The sequence below is a fragment of the Mercenaria mercenaria genome, chromosome 5, assembly GCF_021730395.1.
Source record: "Mercenaria mercenaria strain notata chromosome 5, MADL_Memer_1, whole genome shotgun sequence".
Taxonomy (NCBI): domain Eukaryota; kingdom Metazoa; phylum Mollusca; class Bivalvia; order Venerida; family Veneridae; genus Mercenaria; species Mercenaria mercenaria.
The window spans coordinates 33280890-33300131 of record NC_069365.1 but is presented as its reverse complement, the minus strand read 5'-3'; the positions used below and the strand labels follow the sequence as shown (position 1 = coordinate 33300131).

Here is a 19242-nt window from a genome sequence, read left to right as displayed (position 1 = left end):
TTACATCCAATTTTGAGGTGTATTTTGACCTATCTCTACCTGGTAAGAATTTTTGTGTGGACTTACATTTTTTTTATTTTGTTTTTTTAAAGATTAACTTGTAACTTAATTATAACTGACCGCAGGGAAAAACCAAGACCATTTCTCTGTGGTACAACATAGATGTTACTTTCAAATTTTAGGTGTATTTAAAGGTATCTCTGTCTGGTAAGGAGTTTTTTGTGGACTTAGAGAAACAAAAGAATTACAATAATTACTAAACAACCACAAAATTAAAATTCCATTTGTAAATACATGTGCTACTGTAAAGAAATTTGCTGTGACGGGCGTATATTGTGACATTCTGGCACTCTTGTTCACTAAGTCAAGGATTAAACTCCAAAAGTGAAATCACACCAGGGGCGCAACTGCACATGCTATATAACAATCCCCTAAAGATTTATGACTCCAAGTCAAATACGTTTTGAGATACATGCGACAAAATCCTGTATACCATTTATGCATATTTTTGACAATCATGGGCCATAATTCTGACCTGACTGACAAAAATCTGAAACAAAATCCCAAGTGCACAATTCCACATGCTGAATAATATTATTGTGATGTTTCATGGCCCTAGGTGAAATACTTTTGGCACACAACTGTTATGCTTCATGAGAGGTAATAAAATGTGCAACACCTCTCATGCCCCCTAGCACCGACTTAAGCGGAACTCTACAACACATATATTGAATGGACTCCGTGATCCCTAAAGACCAGAAAATATAACAACACTGAATCCAAGTCCGGGGAGACATTTTACAGCCGCCACACGGCACTTAAAGATTGCTGTTGTGATAGTTTGTAAAATTTGTAAAAAGATCCTTTTGAAGTATAGAATGCAACCAAGCAGACTCGGTTCGATTGAGTCTGTTAACGAGAGGTAATGAAACGTGCAACACCTCTAAAACCCCCTATCACCGGTTTATTATTAAGCGGAACTCTACTACACATATATTGAATGGACCCCATGGTCCCAAAGGACCAGAAAATATGAGCAGCACCATGAGAAAACCAACATAGTGGCTTTGCGATCAGCATGAATCCAGGATCCATCAGGATCCATGCTGTTCGCTTCCAAAGCCTTTTGCAATTGAGAAACTGTTAATCAACAGCATGGATCCTGGCCAGACTGCGCGGATGCACAGGCTGGTCTGGATCCATGCTGATCGCAAAGCCACTATGTTGGTTTTCTCATTGTGTGGCTCATATAACAACACAGAGTCCAAGTACGGGGGCGACTTACAACCGCCACACGAAGCTTGCTGTTGTGATAGTTAATACAATCTGTTAAAGATTCTCGGGCAAGTCTAAGTTGGTTCTGAACATGGAGATCATTATTATTCACACGAATAATACGTTTGAAAGGAACCGCTTTCTCGTTTAAATTAGAAAAATGTCATTTACTGGTATGTCATAAACAAACTTGTGTTAAAGTCCCACTGTCTTTAAAAAGGGTTTCAAGATCATGGTCTGTAGCATTAATATAAGGTACTTTCATATTTTTTTTTCAGTTTGGGGTGTTTGGTCCTTGAAAGGGTCAGATGGTTAAGGTTCTCTTCATTTGAGCGACTTAGGCCCATTTGGGCATCTTGTTTATGTTGAGTTTCATATGACGACTTAACAGCTTTGCTGGCAAAGGAAGACCCCGTGTGCATCTCCTGGCATTATTTCATGCACGAGCGGCCACCTAGATTAAACCACCGCCCTTATGTGAACCAGCTGGATGGCTTCCTCACATGACATAGTTTAACATCCAAAACTGGGTTCAAACCTTCAGCGGTGAGGGACAAGTGATTTGTAGTCAGCTAACTTAACCACTCGACTCAAGAGAGCGCTAGCTTTTACTATTTGCATGAAATTCAGTGACTGGTAGGGCACGTGCTTCTATCTGCAGTATGAGTCTCTTTAGGCGTAAAAAAATGTTTGTTTCCGGTATCCCGACCTACCCTAAAATTTTGGCCCGACCCTAAATGTTTTTATGTCCTTGGAGAATTTAACAAAAAGTTGCAAAACTGTTTTTTTATGCTTTAAACATGACCAGTGATGCTAGAAATCAATTTACTGATGCTCTACAGGCATAACCCCCTTATTTCTATTCTTTTTTTTTTTTTTTTGACATGAAAATAATTTCCGAAAAGTCTCCCTTATTAAAAAAATCCAAAAAAAAATAATAATAAAAAATGTTGACCTACCTACTCTTATTTTTTTATCATGTTACCGGAAACAAGGAATTTTTTAGGCCATATTTAAGCTTATTGTAGCCACGGTAAAATAATTAGAGTCCGTTTGTTAAGAAAGGGTGGTTTAAAACATATAACATCGTTATTCTTCGCGTAGGCTACTACCGCTTTTTATTTCTTCTGCATAAATGCACTTCTTTGATCGAAAAGGTTTATACATTTAAACATTACTGTCATTTAATTTTTAACCTTCGGTTTACTGATAAAAGGTTTTCAGCGAACTATGAACAGGTAGATATAAATATTGGATAATAGCGTGTTTCGTGGAAAGACACCTTGCAGATTACACGTAAATTACAGGCTTTAAGATGTCACGGAGAAAAAAGGTATTAAAATATTGCCAAAAGTATTCATTGTTATATGTACATGAATATTTCATGTTAAATTACAAGCTGTTTAATCGATATAAATAAGTAAGTGATTCAAACAGTTTTTAATTTACTTCCTCTTTCGATTTAAGGCGAAATTAAAGTCAAACACTCGGGAAAAAGTGAAAGTAGAAGCGAAAATGGCTACTGACGCGGAAGATCCGCTGAATGGTACCAGGAAATCGGAATCATTTTGTAAGTTTCATTAAATTTAGAAATACTTTTGTTGCTCAAAGTTAACAAAGTGCAAATCAGTTTTACGACACGTACTGTGATAACAAGATCAAAGATAACTACAAAAACGAACGAAGTGCATGTTTTGCTCTAGTATACATAATATAATTATGCATATGCTTATCATAAACTTGTTAGTCGTTTCCAACTCTATCCGGAAGTAAAACATTTGCATTAGACCTGTTGGTAACTTATCTTGTCGTTTACGTTTATACACAATGCTTTTTTATTGCATTTATGTACTAGTATTTATCTTTTTCGGCGACGCCGTCTAAATTCGTTTTCGTTACCTTTGCCACGTGACTTCAGTTTGCAAATCAAACTACTTGTTAACGCATTATGGATAATTTATCAAAATGGAAGATTTATGCAACACTCTGCCTGATTGGACGAGAGTGTCAATTTCTTTCACTCTGTTGATTGTGCTACGCTGAGTGAAATGTAGACAAAGCGTTTATCCTAAACGACGCTGTTCACAGTTTTAAATCTAACTTTGGCTCAGTATATTTAGCAAGAATATTGATATATCTCAAAATGATAAGTAAGTTTAATAAATATGATAACAACCTGTTCAAATACCAACATATATCAAATTAAAGAAAGAGCTGAATACGGTCTGCGTATCACATGAATAAGAGTGTGATAAGAGTCTTTTATGTAGAGAAGTGCCTTTAAAAAGATTTTCCTTGTTACAATTGTCGTCTGTATATGAAAAGGTTTCTCGCTATTGTGACTTATTCAGATTGCATATTAAAATGAATACTTGTTTGCTTTGATATATTTGTTATAAATTTTTTAACTGATTTATTATATATGAATATGTTTCTTTAGTATGGTATGCAAATATTGAACTGAGTTGAAATCTGTTTTATTATATATATGCTATATAATGACTGAATCTCATTACATTGAAATGAAGGTACGCTGCATACAGTTTATCTATGTGATATAACTACGGTCAAACTTTGCTTATGAAACAGAAATATTGAAATAGTTACAATTGTATGTTTTGCTTGACCTTCACTTTTTTTATAGGTGTGACGTCATTGTCCAAAGATTCATGAATAGCGAATATGCATTTGTTAAAGCGGGATCAGTTGGCCTATTTTAGAAATAAATAAAAATAATAAATAAAAAATCCTTTAATTGGTTTTTTTTTTTCATGTATTCTAATCAAACTTGATTTGTAGCATCTATATTAGGCCCGCAGCCAACTTTGTTCAGCTGGGACATTTAACCCCTTTTAGGGGCTGCTAGAGTTAAAACTAGAAATGCCTTTATACAGCGTCTCATGAACAGCTTGGTGGATCTTTGTCATACTTGGTCTGGAGCATCATTATAAGGTCCTCTTCCAAATTTATTTATATAGGAACTTGGGCCCTATTAGGGACCACTATAGCTAAAAGTAGATATGCCTTTCTTCGTATTAACCACTAAAATGTAATGGATTTTTATCAAACTCGATGTGTAACAATATCGTAAGGTCTCCTGCTATTTTGTTACAAATGGGGATAGGGACCAATTTAGCTAAAAATATAAACACATTTAATGACCTCTTCTCATGAACCGCTTCATATATCTTCATCAAACTACTGCTGTAATAATTCGTCTAAGGATAAACGAAACAAAATTGCAACCCTACGAAACCTTAGCGAAAAATTAAAAGAGAACCATTTAAATTGTTAAAGTGCGGTGTTTAGTTTTGCAATTTGAAAAATGTTAGATGAAAGATGAATGTTAGATGAAAAATTCATAAACTTCTTTCCTTATTACAATTCGCCGACCATCATTTTTAAAGATATTTCTTGTTTGTATATTTATTGATTCATTCATTTTATTTTGTTTGTTTATTTATTTTTAGATATGCATTATCGTGTACAAATAATTGATGTGAACAGTATTATATTATTTGTATGTTATGATCATCTTCGTATATTATAATTCTTCATCAGGCATATCAGGGAAGGAACGAAATCAGCATATGATTATATCAGCAATATTATTTACAAAATAACTTACTGTCTACTTACCCCGCACGATAATTTAAACGACAGCATGTTTATATTATCGTTTGATTGTTATGGTTCTCATGCATCGTGGAACTGAAGAAGTTAAGTGCATACTGTAATGTTATACAAAAACGTTTTCTGTATTGAAACGTTTTAATGAAGAAAAAACATAATTATCTAACATGTTATCGTTTGAGTTATCGTGCGGGATTTATACTTCCTTCCTGCTTGTGTGATATTTCTAGTATATTGTTATATACCGGATAAACAGTTTGGTATTGTGTTTAAATTGTTACGGAAGTATGCGGTAAGGTACTTAATTGTAGTATACTCTCTTCCTCTCTCATGTGTAAATGATGTCGTGTTATCTTTCTTAATTTTAGTGGAGGAATGTCATATTGTTATATTTACAGACATGCACTAGGTTATTTACCAAAATTGAACACATAATAGAATATTTACGCGTAGTACTTACAGACCAGGGTGGCGATTTGAAAACCGATAGAGCGTTCTCTCTTAACTACATTATTTTTTTTTATGAACAAAACCTTTTCAATAAACAAAATATAATTAATTACATAAAAAATATTCAATATATATTTTACAACCGGTGAACAGATAATACACTCAACAAAATTCCTAATTGGTCAGTTTATATTGTATTACTATTTTGTAAATAATGTATGTATTCATACGAAATTTCACATACCAACATTTTAATAGGTGCTACAGCTAATTATTGATTTATTTTTGGCGACTCACAGCCAAAGTAACGACATTAGGCGTTTTGACTAATATTACATATTTTGCACGTGCAGATCATGTGCACCAACATGCACGTGTTCGTTTACACTTTTGGCATTACTGACGAAAGTCTTACTAGAAAAACACATATCATGGTGAAATTGACACAAAAGCAACGCGATCGAGCTGTCGGAATGTTACGACATGCGAGTAATTATTTTTGCAATTTCAAAGGAATTTTGATATAATTTGTTTGTAGCTGTTACTTTGATGGTTATTTCCATTTTTAACCTTATTTCCGTTTACAAGAACCTTCAGTCGTTGGTTATCTACCATCCGCGCTCTTTTGGCAAAAATTTAACCCAAGGACAATTCATTGAAGTGACCGATTTTGAGTTTTGTTGTAAAATTCCGACAGCCCGGGCACGTTGCTCTTGTGTCAATTTCACAATGATATGTGTTTTTCTAGTAGGACTTTCGTCAGTAATGCCAAAAATGTTCACTAACAAGTGCATATTAGTGCGCCTGCCCTGCACGTGCAAAATATGCAATATTGGTCAAAACGCCTAATGCGGTTACGCTGGCCATGAGTCGACCAAGATTAAATCAATAATTAGCTGCAGTACCTATTCAAATGTCGGTATGTGAAATTTCTTTTAAATACATGCATTATTAACAAAATAGTAATACAATATAAACTGACCAATTAGGAATTTTGTTAAGTGTACATATCCCCCACCCTTACCCTATTCCTATTGTTCAAAGTTACAGCCAGCGACGCATTTGTTAAAATAGTTAAATGCTATGTAGGAGTCTATGGTAAACTTATTTTTTTAACTTGTAGCAGTTAGATTTGACTATCCATCTTTAGCTCGTCTATTCGAAGAATAGGTAAGGCCGTTGCACCCACTCGTGCGTCCCGATTAGGTTATTTTTATGTAAGCTGGTATCTCAGTATATAACCAACTCTGGGACCGTGAAAATTTGACATGCAGTGCATAAGTTACAGAATTCTATTTCGGTGTCCCTTTTTGGGAATGAATAACCATTTCACACACCTTTTTACTATCAGTGTACAAGTCATATAGGCATGTTTTGCTTTTTAACAAAGTTATGAGGGGCCTCCGTGGCCGAGTGGTTAAGGCCGCTGACTTCAGATCACTTGCCCCTCATCGATGTGGGTTCGAGCCTCACTCGGGGCGTTGAATTCTTCATGTGAGGAAGCCATCCAGCGGGCTTACGGAAGGTCGGTGGTTCTATCCAGGGGCACCAGGGGCCTTCCTCCACCATCAATGCTGGAAAGCCGCCATATGACCTAAAATTGTGTAGGTGAGACGTTAAACGCAACAAAATAAAATAAGTATTAACAAAGTTATGCCCCCTTTTTATACGCCCGAAAGGTGTCCGTCTGTACGTCCGTCCGTCCGTTAGCAATTTCGTGTCCGCTCTGTAACTCTTGAACCCCTTGAAGGATTTTTAAAGAAACTTGACACAAAGGTTCACCACACCGAGACGACGTGCAGAGCGCATGTTTTGGATGTCTCATTTCAAGGTCAAGGTCACACTTAGGGGTCAAAGGTCATATGAGTGTGTTTCGTGTCCGTCTGTAACTCTTGAACTGCTTGAAGGATTTCAAAGAAACTTGGCACAAATGTTCATCACACTGAGACGACGTGCAGAGCGTTTGTTTTGGATGACTAGCTTCAAGGTCAAGGTCACACTTAGGAGTGAAAGGTCATATATGACTTTGCTTTGTGTATATTGCTATGCATTGCAGTGCTCTTGTTTTTATTTGGCAGATCCCTTTTTGTTCTCTTACAATATTTTTTGAATTACTTCTCTTTTGTGTTACTATAAATAGGTTATTTTGAAACTTTTTTATTATTGGCAGTAGGGAAAAACCAAGACCACTTTTCTGTGGTACAACATGGATGGTACATCCAATTTTTAGATGTATTTTGACATAAGTTTACCAGGTAAGATTTTTTTGTGGACTTTGAAATTATTTTTTTTGAATTTTTTTCATTTTCTTGTTCCTGTCCTTTGGGCTTCAACAGTCAAGTTCTTTAAATTTTACTCCCGTCCTCTGATGTAACCCTTCGGGCGTATATTGCCCCGCTTGGCGGCGCTCTTGTTGAATTTGTTTTGCTTTTATCGGTTATCTCATTTAGCATCTAAAGAATTTTCTATGACCCCTTTGTACCTATGTAAATGGTTTCATTATCTTAACATTTTAGTGACAAAGCTTGTGAATAGTCGAACGTCGCTGTCCTGCGGCAGCGTATGATTGTTGTTGTTTCTTTTTTTTGTTGTTTGTTTTTAATAATCAGTTGTTGAAACAGACACAAGTTTTGGACTCATTGCGAAAGGATTAATTTCAATTCATCAAAATATTTTTTTCTGTTCCTGAAAAAAGAAAAAGGTAAATCTAATGGCCAGCTTATCAATTTAGGGAGTTTATGACATATTACAATGCCCTCACCCCACATATTAAGCTGGGGTGGGGGAACAATCGGGCATTTTAGAATAACCCTCGTTCAAGTTCAAAACAGACACACGAGCAAAGATGATTTTGTTATAAACTATGTAGAAATGTCAATAATCAAGTTTAACTTCCTTTATTAGTAACAGCTTGAAAAAGTATGTAATCACTAATATGTTAATTATCAAAACAATAGAAAATTGGAAGTACATTATTTCAAGATTTGAAAAGGTAAACAGACAGGTTTAATCCATATATTGTCACATTCAAGCTCAATACATTGGCATATCATGTTAACCTTGTCAGGTTAATACAGAAAGTCAACCGTTCATTTTCTGGTGTTTTTTTTTTCAAATTGGATATCAATTATTGTCTACTTATGTCGTTATTTACCCCAGAATGTAGTTGATACATATTAAAATGCTCAACAACGTTTTCCTAGAAAAACAATATGCTTGCCTTGATTGGTATAATCTTTTAAATCCCTGGAATTAAAAGTTTGCACCCTGCCTCCATCCCGCCGCCTTCCCGTGTCTGCCTTTCCGTTAGTCCGAATGTTGGATCCTGCGGTAACTTTAAGAGTACAGGATATTTTTTCATGTAAATTTGTATACGGATAGATGGCAACAGTATTTGCCTTATTTACGTCTATTTTTTGTTGGTGTGCTAACTTTGTGGTAGCTACAACAACAAATAGCAAAAATATGACAAAATGTGGCAGAGTAGGACCCTGCAATAACTTTGAAAGCACAATATATTCCCATAAAACTTGATACCTAGATAGATGGTAATGTTGGGGTTATGCAAGTCATTATATTGTGTTGCTATGACAACAAGTGCAATTGCTATGATAACAGATCATCCAAACATATTTCTTGGATAATTTAAAAAACCAAGGGATTTTCGGGAAATTTGGTAAATACATATACGCAAAAGACATTTTGAAACATGTACATTATTCTTTTTAATCGTCTGTCTTATCAGTCACAAATAGTGGATTCTCTTAATAGTATACCTGTGCAAGAGATTTATTCCTGGGAAAGTAAGCAGGATAATACAGATCTTTTTATTTGCCACATAATTATCCGACCGTTCGTCCATTCATCAGTCTGAAAAGATGTATCCGTTCTAAATTTTCAAAGTACAATGATTTTTTATCAAACCTCTGGTGGCATATTTCTACATATCAACTGATTTATCTGGAACTTTTTCGAAAAAATGTCACTTATGCAGTTATTAAATTGCAAGTGACAAAACTGCGTGTTATCCACTTAAGTATCTTAGCAGGACAAAACTGCCTGTTAGTGCCCACTACTGCCATCTACATATTCTCTTACGTTATAGTCAGTTATGATTGGTAATATACCATAATCGTCCCCTATCATTACGGAATGAATGAAATACATAAATGGGCATAATAAATATGCAAATTTATCATTCCTTCTGAATGTTATAGGGGCCTCCTTGGCCGAGTGGTTAAGGTCGCTGACTTCAAAATCACTTGCCCCTCGTCGATGTGAGTTCTAACCTCACTTGGGGCGTGAGGAAGCCATTCAGCTGGCTAACGGAAGGTCAGTGGTTCTACCCAGGTGCCCGCTCGTGATGAAGTAACGCCCGAATGGGCACCTGGGGTCTTCCTCCACCATCAAAGCTTGGAAGTCGCCATATGACCCATGGTTGTGTCGGTGCGACGTTAAACCCAACCAAATAAATAAATTCTGAATGTTATAAATCATATCTATAAGTTGCAAAACCCATTATTGGTGGTGGTTGGGGACGAGGTGGATATACACTCATTCATTCCGTATAGGGGACGAATAGTCTAGTCTAACCGTTAATCGCCAATTTGGGTATGAATATTAACTGGATATCAAGAAAACTTTCACAATAACCGATTATTTAAGTAAATATGTGGATGGCAGAAGTGGGGACTAACAGGCAGTTTTGTCCTGTTAACATAATTACCTGGATAACACGCAATTTTGCCACTTGCCAGAAAATAACTAGGTATGTGATCTTTTTAGTGAAAACTGTCTACATAAATAAGTGGATATGTGGTTGGCAGAAATATGCCACCATACAAACTTGACTTATAGATGTAGGGTATGTGGTGAATATGCAGGTTCTTCAAGTATGTTTCAGTCTTCAAAAAAGATTCCTATGGCAGCAAATATAACCAAATCCCGTTCCAATAGGGGACATTTATTGCTTTGCATTTTTTTCAACACGATTGGCGTATAATACTAATTTTTTATTAACAGGAAAATATCATTTTGAAGTTTTTCTATACCATTTTTGGAAGATCAAAATAATAATTGTCATTTTTTGTGTAATAGTAATAAAAGATTATTTTTGAGAAATTTATTTTGCACATTTCCGACTGTATGTGCGTAATTCCAAGTTCTGTAGTTTATTAATGAGACTTTTAATTTTCTATTGTATTGTGAAAATTAAAGTGAAAAATAAAGGTAAGACACATATGTAAGTTATAACAAACCTCTAAAGCGGTCTCTTATTGATTTGCAAGACCACTTTAAATGAAATAGCCGGTTTGTAAATTTCTCTTCTGAGACACTTTGTGTTTATGAATGTCAACTTAGATAGCAAGCCGAACACTCGTGAATATGTCTCTTTTTATGCATGTCTAGTAAGCAAGTGAACATCAATAAACAGTATTACTGATATACATAGCGCTTATATCTCCTGCAAAAACATTGATAACGTACAGCGATAACTTCTCGAAATGAATAAAAGTTTTACAAAAAATGTCAAGACCAGCAATTGCAAGCACGCAGTCATGCAAATTAGCTAATAGCTTTTCTTTAATTATTTATTATTTAAGCATAAATGTATATAACAGATATGTAATGACGTTAATCATTTTAAGTTGCTGGGGAAGGGCAACATGTTTGTAGATATCTTTTTCTGCTGACTGGCATGACTCTATATTAACTATTCGCTGTAAATACAATTGGTATTTTGAATGAAATCAATACGTTGTTTTATTTGCAGGGAGGAGATGCATAAGTTACCCTTCATTGGTCATAGATTGGTTTATCAGTAGTATTTTGCGGCTACAGTTATTTACATATCAGTAAGTATGACATGTTTTGGAACAGATAATGAAAATATTCATATGTGAAATTAATTTCATACTGTTTCAGGTTTTTATAATATTAAAATGTACTATGATGAAACTACAGTTGTCGTTGTTTTAGCCTGTAGAATATTAACTTTTCCGATGACATTACTCATACCGGGCATAGTTTCAAAGAAAACAGGTACCATCGATCTGCATCTACAACCAGTGACAGGTTATCATATTACTTCACACTATATTTACTAGGCATCATCTTGTTTCTTTGATTAAAAACACTTTAAAATGTTGCAATAATATAATATTTCTTTTTTTTTTTTTTTTTTTTAGAAAAGTTGCTGGAAGGTCGCCTTTATTTTTAAAAGGAACAACAGAAGATTCAAAGCAAGAAATATCGAAACTTACCAATAAAATAAAAGAATTAACGACGCAGAAGCAACAACTATGGGACGAAAACAACCGCTTAACAGAATCAAACACCGCAGAAACCGATGCAAACATAGCACTTAAAGAATCAAAGGAAGACCTAGAAAACTCAAAAAGTAAACTTTTGTTTGAAAACGAAGAACTAGCCGAAGAGATAAAACATTTAAAGGTTAAGAACGAAACACAAGATAAAGAGATCGAAGAACTTCGTGACAAGAACAGCGAACTAGAGGAGAAGAATAAAAAACAAGCAGACAAACACAAAGAACTAGACGGAGAGATTAAAGAACTTCGGGACAAGAGCAGCAAACTAGAGAAGAAGAATAAAGAACAAGCAGACAAACACAAAGAACTAGACGAGAAAAACTTAAAAGAAGAACGATTGAACAAAAACCTTCAGCAAACAATTGAACAGCAGTCACAACAGATCGATTCAGTAAATAAAGAAATCGCTATTCAACTCGTGGAAATTGAAACTTTGAGTAAGGAGATCGAGTCACTGAAAAATAATGCATGTTTATTGCAAGACAGGCTAAAGACTGAAATATGTGAAAATTCAGAGCTTCATGATAGAATACAGGGTTTAACTGAAGAGAAGAGTGTTCTAGAGGAAGAAAAGTTAGATGCACTTAGAAGGTACATACCATTTTGAAGGCTGTTAGAAGCGAACTTTGCAAAAAGTTATGTTTTTGGTACCGTTGTAGATCAGTTTGCATCTCAAAATATAAACTTGAAAAAGATAACAACAATTTGCATATTTATGCAGTTGTTGTGTCTTACATTCAGAATCATAGAAAATTTTTAGAGAGGGATTGTATTGTAGAAATAAAATGTTCACACTTTTTCTGTTACTGATTGATGCAAAACGAGTGTGCATACAACGGCTTTTCATTTATATTTTTTTGTAACATGTATTGATTTGATTTATGATGATAAAAGTATTTTTATTGAGAACATAATATTATTAATTAATTATGAGATTTTATTTCTAAATGAAATAATACGATTTCAGAATCTGTCTCTATCTCTCTTTGTCAGAATATATCTCGATTTAACCGGATATTATATGATTTTAGACTGAGTGAACAAGTGTCAGTAAAACTTAGAGACAACAATCCAAACATCGTGGATTTGAGTGACCAGTGTCGACCAACAAAACTTGCAGAGATGTTCAGCGAGTTGTACGACAATGAATGGACGAATGCTTTCAGTGTACTTGAAGACGCTTTAACAGAGGAACAGGCAATTGTGGTTTTACTGGATACTGTAATGGTATGCTGATTTACTTTGGTCTATAGTGGTTTAAGGAAATCCCAGCCATCATATTTTTAATGCGATGAGAGTGGGGGGAGGGGGTGGGGTTGCACAGGCATCTCTCTGTAAATTATGACTACCATTACTTCTGGAATCGAGTTGTCAGAATGAACGAATATCTCTTAGGCTTGACCTTCCAATGTTGATGATCTTAAACTCATCGAACTAAATGTCTACGATATCGCTCAAATCTGTTTCACATTTTTATGTTTAGCTTTATGTAGTTTAAAGAACTTATAATAGAATATATATTTTTATTTTTTCATTATACAGATAGCGTATGGATTCTGTGAGACAAAGGTGAATGAACCTTGGCAAGTATTGACAGACTGGTTTATTGATGAGGTATCTATTTAGTTTTGTAACGTATATGTTTTATCAACAAGATTACACATTTTGTTTTATGCTAACTGATAAATACTGTGTTTTATCAGTGAGATATAATCCATATCACTCATTGCATATCACTCACTAGGACATATCAAATTAATTAGTAGTTTTATGGAACTGGAACGAGCTCTTAAAAAATTCATATTTCAGAAAAAATTTAATTCACCCCCTCGCTTGTACAATAACATTTTTTTTTATTTTGCTCCTGGTCAGCAAAAGCAAACTAACCACTAAGTGGAATTTAAGCGCATACTTCAACTGAAAATGAACCAGCTTCTTAAAATATGACCCTCTACTGGGATTGGAGCTATTTCTATTCTCTCAACAGATAACAGAACCAGATTTTGAATCTGTTAAGGGTAGTATTATCCTTTTATACTCCCTTCACAGTCTTGTGGAACACATTGTTCAGTAGAACAAGTAGTTATATGTTATCAAAATTTTACGTAAATAATTGCTTTGTATATATAAACTTGTCATCTAAGAACTTATCTCTATTAAGAAGTTTCTTGGAAAATACAAAAAAAACTTAATGAAAATATTTTTAGAAAAGGATGATTGCGTCTAAATATTCAGTCAGTAAAAGCTAAATAGGCATTTTCTTTAGAGAAATGGACTGTTGGAAAACTACCTTCTTTGTATCCAAAAGGAATACATTATAAAGATATGAAGTATTACAACCTGAAGATAAACGTGTGCATGTGCTGATTTGACTCAAATATTTGCTGTTGCATTTTATAAAATTGTATTTTTTTTTATAGTACATGTAACAAGGTACTCCATAAGACTTCATTTTGTTAGTTTCAGTAATTTCCCTTCACTGTAATTGCAAAAATCAAGAGTTAGAAAAAAATGACTGAAACTCGCATATGATCTTCATTTATACATACCATAAGCATGACAATATATTGCAACCTGTGATTTTGAGGACGAGTTCTGTAAATTCGTACATTTATAAATATGTAAATGTATAGATTTTTTACAGACTGTCTTTAAAAATACCACTTTTGTAGACATTTGTATGCTACAAAGCGGTATCATTTGGAAACGTGACATCAAAATAGTTAACATAAATTTAAGAAATATTGAAAATATCCCACTCGATCCTTAAAAAATATACCTACCTTGAGAAAAAAATAAAAATTTGCTCGCTCGCTCGCTTGCTCCTTTATTTTTTTTTTAAAAAATCCAGAAGAATTAATAATCAATGTAGAGTGGCCCTACCATTGATATAGCTTATCAGTTATGTAATATATTCCATATATATCTTCTATATGTTTGGACTTGACCTTATGATTGTACCACAAGCATCCCTTACATACAGTGGTTGACATGAAATATTACGTTTTCATGCGAAGGAAAGAGTATGCAGTGATTGCAGGGTTGTATTTTTCTTTGCAGAGTCTTCCAGGGGTCCAGCAAACAACGAAATGGCTTAAGGATAGTCGTAAGACGAATATTCAGAAAAAGGTGTCTGAAACAGAGAAGGTAAATCGATCTTTGTCAAGTGTATGTGCGTATATCTCACATTTACTTTTAATGACAGAGACGAAAGCCGCAAATACATCAAACTATTCTAGCTAACAGAGATATGATAATGATTCGTTAATGGAACTCAGTTGACGTTAATCAGCAGATGAAAATAAAACAAGTAAACAACGTTCATTGCGTGTTTGACGTCATAGGAGTGAACGAAAACCATTACATAAGTTTGCTAAAACACAAATGTAATTTAATTTAAAGCTTTGACGTTGACGTCGTAATAAATACAGGAGACGCTGGTTGAATTGACTTAGTGTATATTGGGTAAAGAAAAAAGATGTTTCAGTATGTGATAAACATGTAATGAACAGAAATATTATATTTGTATCTTTCCACGTCGATTTATTAAACTCGTTTAATAGAATTGATAACGTGTTTGACAGAGCTTCGAAATTTTATCATCTTATTCAATTTCCTTAATAAATTAAGTATGCAAAAATATTCCTGTAATATTCTCTCTATATTAAACATCAAAACAATGAATATACATGTATATAATTTATCACTATTCTAACAAGATTCAAGATTATTTTATTGACGCATAAACATTATACGGTGTCCATCAACACTAGTAAAATGACGGCTGGAAACATGACATATAGACAGACCCTACACAAACTTTTACTCATAGGTTATGATTGTCCCTTGAGACAAAGATCGGGTACCTGGAGTAGCTCTGGATTTTGATTGCAGGTCACAGAAGTTGACTTAGTAGTATTCGAACTTAGAGTATTTCACTTTTTACCATGTCTGGAAGGTTTTCGACCTAATTCGAGCCCCTACCACTGAAACATACTATAGATTGACATTTATGTATATATCCTAGCCTCAGTTTGAACTCTGGTGTAACTCTAGAGGCTGAGGTAGCCATACACGGATGTATGGTTACTGTAGGTTATGTCCATGTACGTACATATTGGGTACCATGGATGTGTGAATACTACCTTGCATTTTAAGGATGTAAAGTCAATAAAATTCCTTCCAAGCATTGGTGTTATATTAGCTTTGACAAACGGACAGACGTTGAAATTTTACGAATAAGAGGGCAAGATACTAAGTCGATATATTTCGTTACCCTGTCCAAATTTCGAGGAAAGTAAATTGAAGTTTCAAGTTTATAAGTCGAAATTTCCAGTTAATTTCTCGAAATTCCGAGACAATAAATATTACGTCCTGGTACTTAAGCTCTTCCGTATAAATGCTTTATATAATGTTTATCACTGTTGATTAATTGATAAAGTAGAACTACTGTACAAAAAGTAAAAAAGTCTTAGTAAAACCTTCTAAGTAGTTGTATTAGAAACAACAGTTACCTAGAACCGAAACATTCTTAGATTTTGAGGGAAACTAGTGTATCGTAATTACGATGAAGAAAACTGCTTTATACTAGTATTTGACTATCGATTACCAAGCACACCTTTCTTTTTCTTTAAACGCCTTTAATTTTCAGTGTTTCCTAATCAAACCTAAATCACTCATCCGTTTTTGATGACATTTAAATGGATGCCTTTCAAATTATTCTCGTATGCCTACAGGTAAAAAAATTGCTAAAAACCTTTTCTTTTTGTATAGAATTTCAGTGAGGCAATATTGAGAATGTGCACTGCAGAGAGCCTGAAACCACTTCTGTCGCAAACCGACATAAAATTTTACTTTACGAAATGTATCGAGCTTTGTCTGCTAATGGTGGCAACCGATCCACCCGTTGTTCTGGTATGTCCTGGCTGGGATGCCATTCAGAGGACTGCTGACGATAAAGAGCTGCAACATGAACAAGAGAAAACTCATACAAACCAAATGATGGAAGGTCAGATCGAAACCGCAAGTCATACCAAAACGGAACAAGGTGAAGATCCTACCGAAACCGCAAGTCACACCAACACGGAAAAAAGTGAATATCCTACCGAAACGACAAGTCATACCAACACGGAACAAGATGAAGATCCTACCGAAACCGCAAGTCGTACCAACATGGAACAAGGTGAAGATCCTACCGAAACCGCAAGTCATACTAACACGGAACAAAAAGAAGATCCTTCCGAAACTGCAAGTCATACCAACACGGAACAGAGTGGAGATCAGAACGAAACTGCAAGTCATACCAACACGGAACAAGGCGGAGATCAGAACGAAATCGCAAGTCTTACCAACACGGAACAAGGCGGAGATCAGAACGAGAGCGCAAGTCATACCAACACGGAACAAGAAGGATATCAGAACGAAACCACAGGTCATACCAACACGGAACAGGAAAGAGATCAGAACGAAACCGCAAGACATACCAACATGGAACATGGCGGAGATCAGAATGAAACCGAAAGTCATACCAACACGAAAGGCGGTGGAGATCAGAACGAAATCGAAACTCTTACTATCACGGAACAAAGCGGAGATCAGTACGAAAGCGCAAGTCATACTAACACAGATTATAGAGAAACCAACAATGAACAAGATGAAGATCATAGTGAAACCGCTAGTGATAACACTACGAAACAAGGTGCAGATCAGAACGAAACCGCAAGTTATACAAACATGGAACAAGGTGAAGGTGACAACGAAACCGTAAGCCATGAAAATACTGAACAAGATCGAGATCATACTGAAACCTCAAGTCGTAACAACACACAACAAGACGAAGATCATAACGAAACCGCTAGCAACAACAACACAGAACAAGGTGATTATAACTATACTCAAGAAGAAGACCAGCAAGAGAAAGTGTTAATACGTGCTAATACAGAAGAAAATCAAGCGATCGATGAACCGCAACCAGAGACCCAAAATCAACACGTAAAAGACCCGCACCTAAAAGATGAAAGTGACAGTACAAACCATAGTATCACTAATGAAGATATCCCGGACAGTTTACCACAGCCATTACAGCAAGAGAAAAATCAAAATAATGATCATGTACCGGGCTCCGATGATATCATGAACAATCGAGCTGATAGTATAGTCATTGAAAATAAAGATGCTTCTGAACTACAACCTCAGCAGCAGTCTAAAAACCAAGATGACACAGGATTTGATGGCGATGGAGCTACCTGCTCTGGTAATATGACAGATGACGGGGTACAAAAAGATAACGGAACGGGAAGTGTACCCAAAGCTGAAGAAGAGCCACAGGAAGGACTGATAAATGGTAATCAAGATTCAAGTCGTGGATCGGCGGACGAAGGTTCTGGCGACAATTTACACGTGGGAGAAAGGGTGCTTTCGCATTTGGAGAATGATACGGTCCATACTGATCCCAACAAAGACAACGGCAGACCAGGAGAGTCTCCTAGCGATTATTTAAACCAACAGCAGAATGAAAACACTATTGTTTCAAATGAAAAAATGAAGGAAGAAACACCGACAAATGCTGAAGCGGGGTATTTGTTTGATAAAGAACTATTCAAAGAGTATACGAGGCGTGGTAAATATCTAGACTTTATTGTTTGGCCAGCAATGTGTCTACATAAGGATGGACCCTTGCTTAGCAAAGGTGTTGCACAAGGAAGAAAGGATCAGTACGCGGTAAAGAATGGGACAGGCTGGACATGGAGAAGCCAAAATTAGTGAAGATGACCCTTTTTGACATTCTGATGGCAAATGCTGTATTATGATATGTTTAGTTTATTTTAAAGTATATGCGTCTGACTAAATTTATATATTGTAATGTTAGATATATTTCTATATTGATTATTGAGAGGATTGTTATTGTTACAGACTGTAAATGTGGATGTTGTTTTTGTAAAATCAGTGAAATGCTCGATGAGTGATTCATATATCACACTATTTTCCATTCTTTTTGTTTTGTTTTATATAAACAGAAACGTATTCAAACTTAAATTTATTAAATATTATATGTAATTAAACCTTTATAAACAGTTGCTTTTATTAGATTATTAATTGTTATATGTCTACGGACATTTTTCTTTATATGATTTTTTTTTTGCTTACTGGGCGTAAAGTCAGTTCTACCCTTCTGAAATATAACACAAATCTAAAAGGTAGAATTTGATTAAATCTTGACTCATAGAAACATTATGACTTATGTAGCAATTTCGGCAAATAAAAAATACGGCTTTTGCACGACTGATTTAAAACTGTTGGACTTCAAGCAAGTTTTTGTCAATTTTGATAATATTTTCCCGAATAGAAAATTTTCTACAATTTAGATTTTAATGTAAAGTTCTTCTCATAGCTTTAAATTGATATAAAATCTCATATATACTTAGGAGGGCCGGTGTAATGAAGTATTTCGACCCCCATAGAATAATGACCCCCCGGTCATTATTCTATAGAAAAAGTGACCCCCGGTCATAGTATTATGACCTCCAGATCATAGTACTATGACTCCCCCACGTGA

The 19242-nt window shown here is 35.0% G+C and overlaps 1 protein-coding gene across 1 annotated transcript; it reads left to right on the top strand.

Moving 5' to 3' along the window:
* The first annotated feature begins 2696 nt into the window (after positions 1-2696).
* On the top strand, positions 2697-18763 carry LOC123556823 (uncharacterized protein DDB_G0290685-like). Its single transcript, XM_053543133.1, has 7 exons — positions 2697-2845; positions 11132-11213; positions 11547-12278; positions 12719-12914; positions 13230-13301; positions 14748-14834; positions 16461-18763. The coding sequence occupies exons 1-7, from the start codon at positions 2791-2793 to the stop codon at positions 18447-18449; spliced, it is 3213 nt and encodes a 1070-aa protein (XP_053399108.1). The 5' UTR covers positions 2697-2790; the 3' UTR covers positions 18450-18763.
* Positions 18764-19242: the final 479 nt, after the last annotated feature.

Bases quoted from the DNA above. Each gene is read 5' to 3' on its own strand.
- LOC123556823 (XM_053543133.1), top strand. From the start codon at position 2,791: ATGGCTACTGACGCGGAAGATCCGCTGAATGGTACCAGGAAATCGGAA. The intron at 12,915-13,229 runs GTATGCTGATTT...TTCATTATACAG, and splicing joins TTTTACTGGATACTGTAATG to ATAGCGTATGGATTCTGTGA. The intron at 13,302-14,747 runs GTATCTATTTAG...TTTTCTTTGCAG, and splicing joins CAGACTGGTTTATTGATGAG to AGTCTTCCAGGGGTCCAGCA.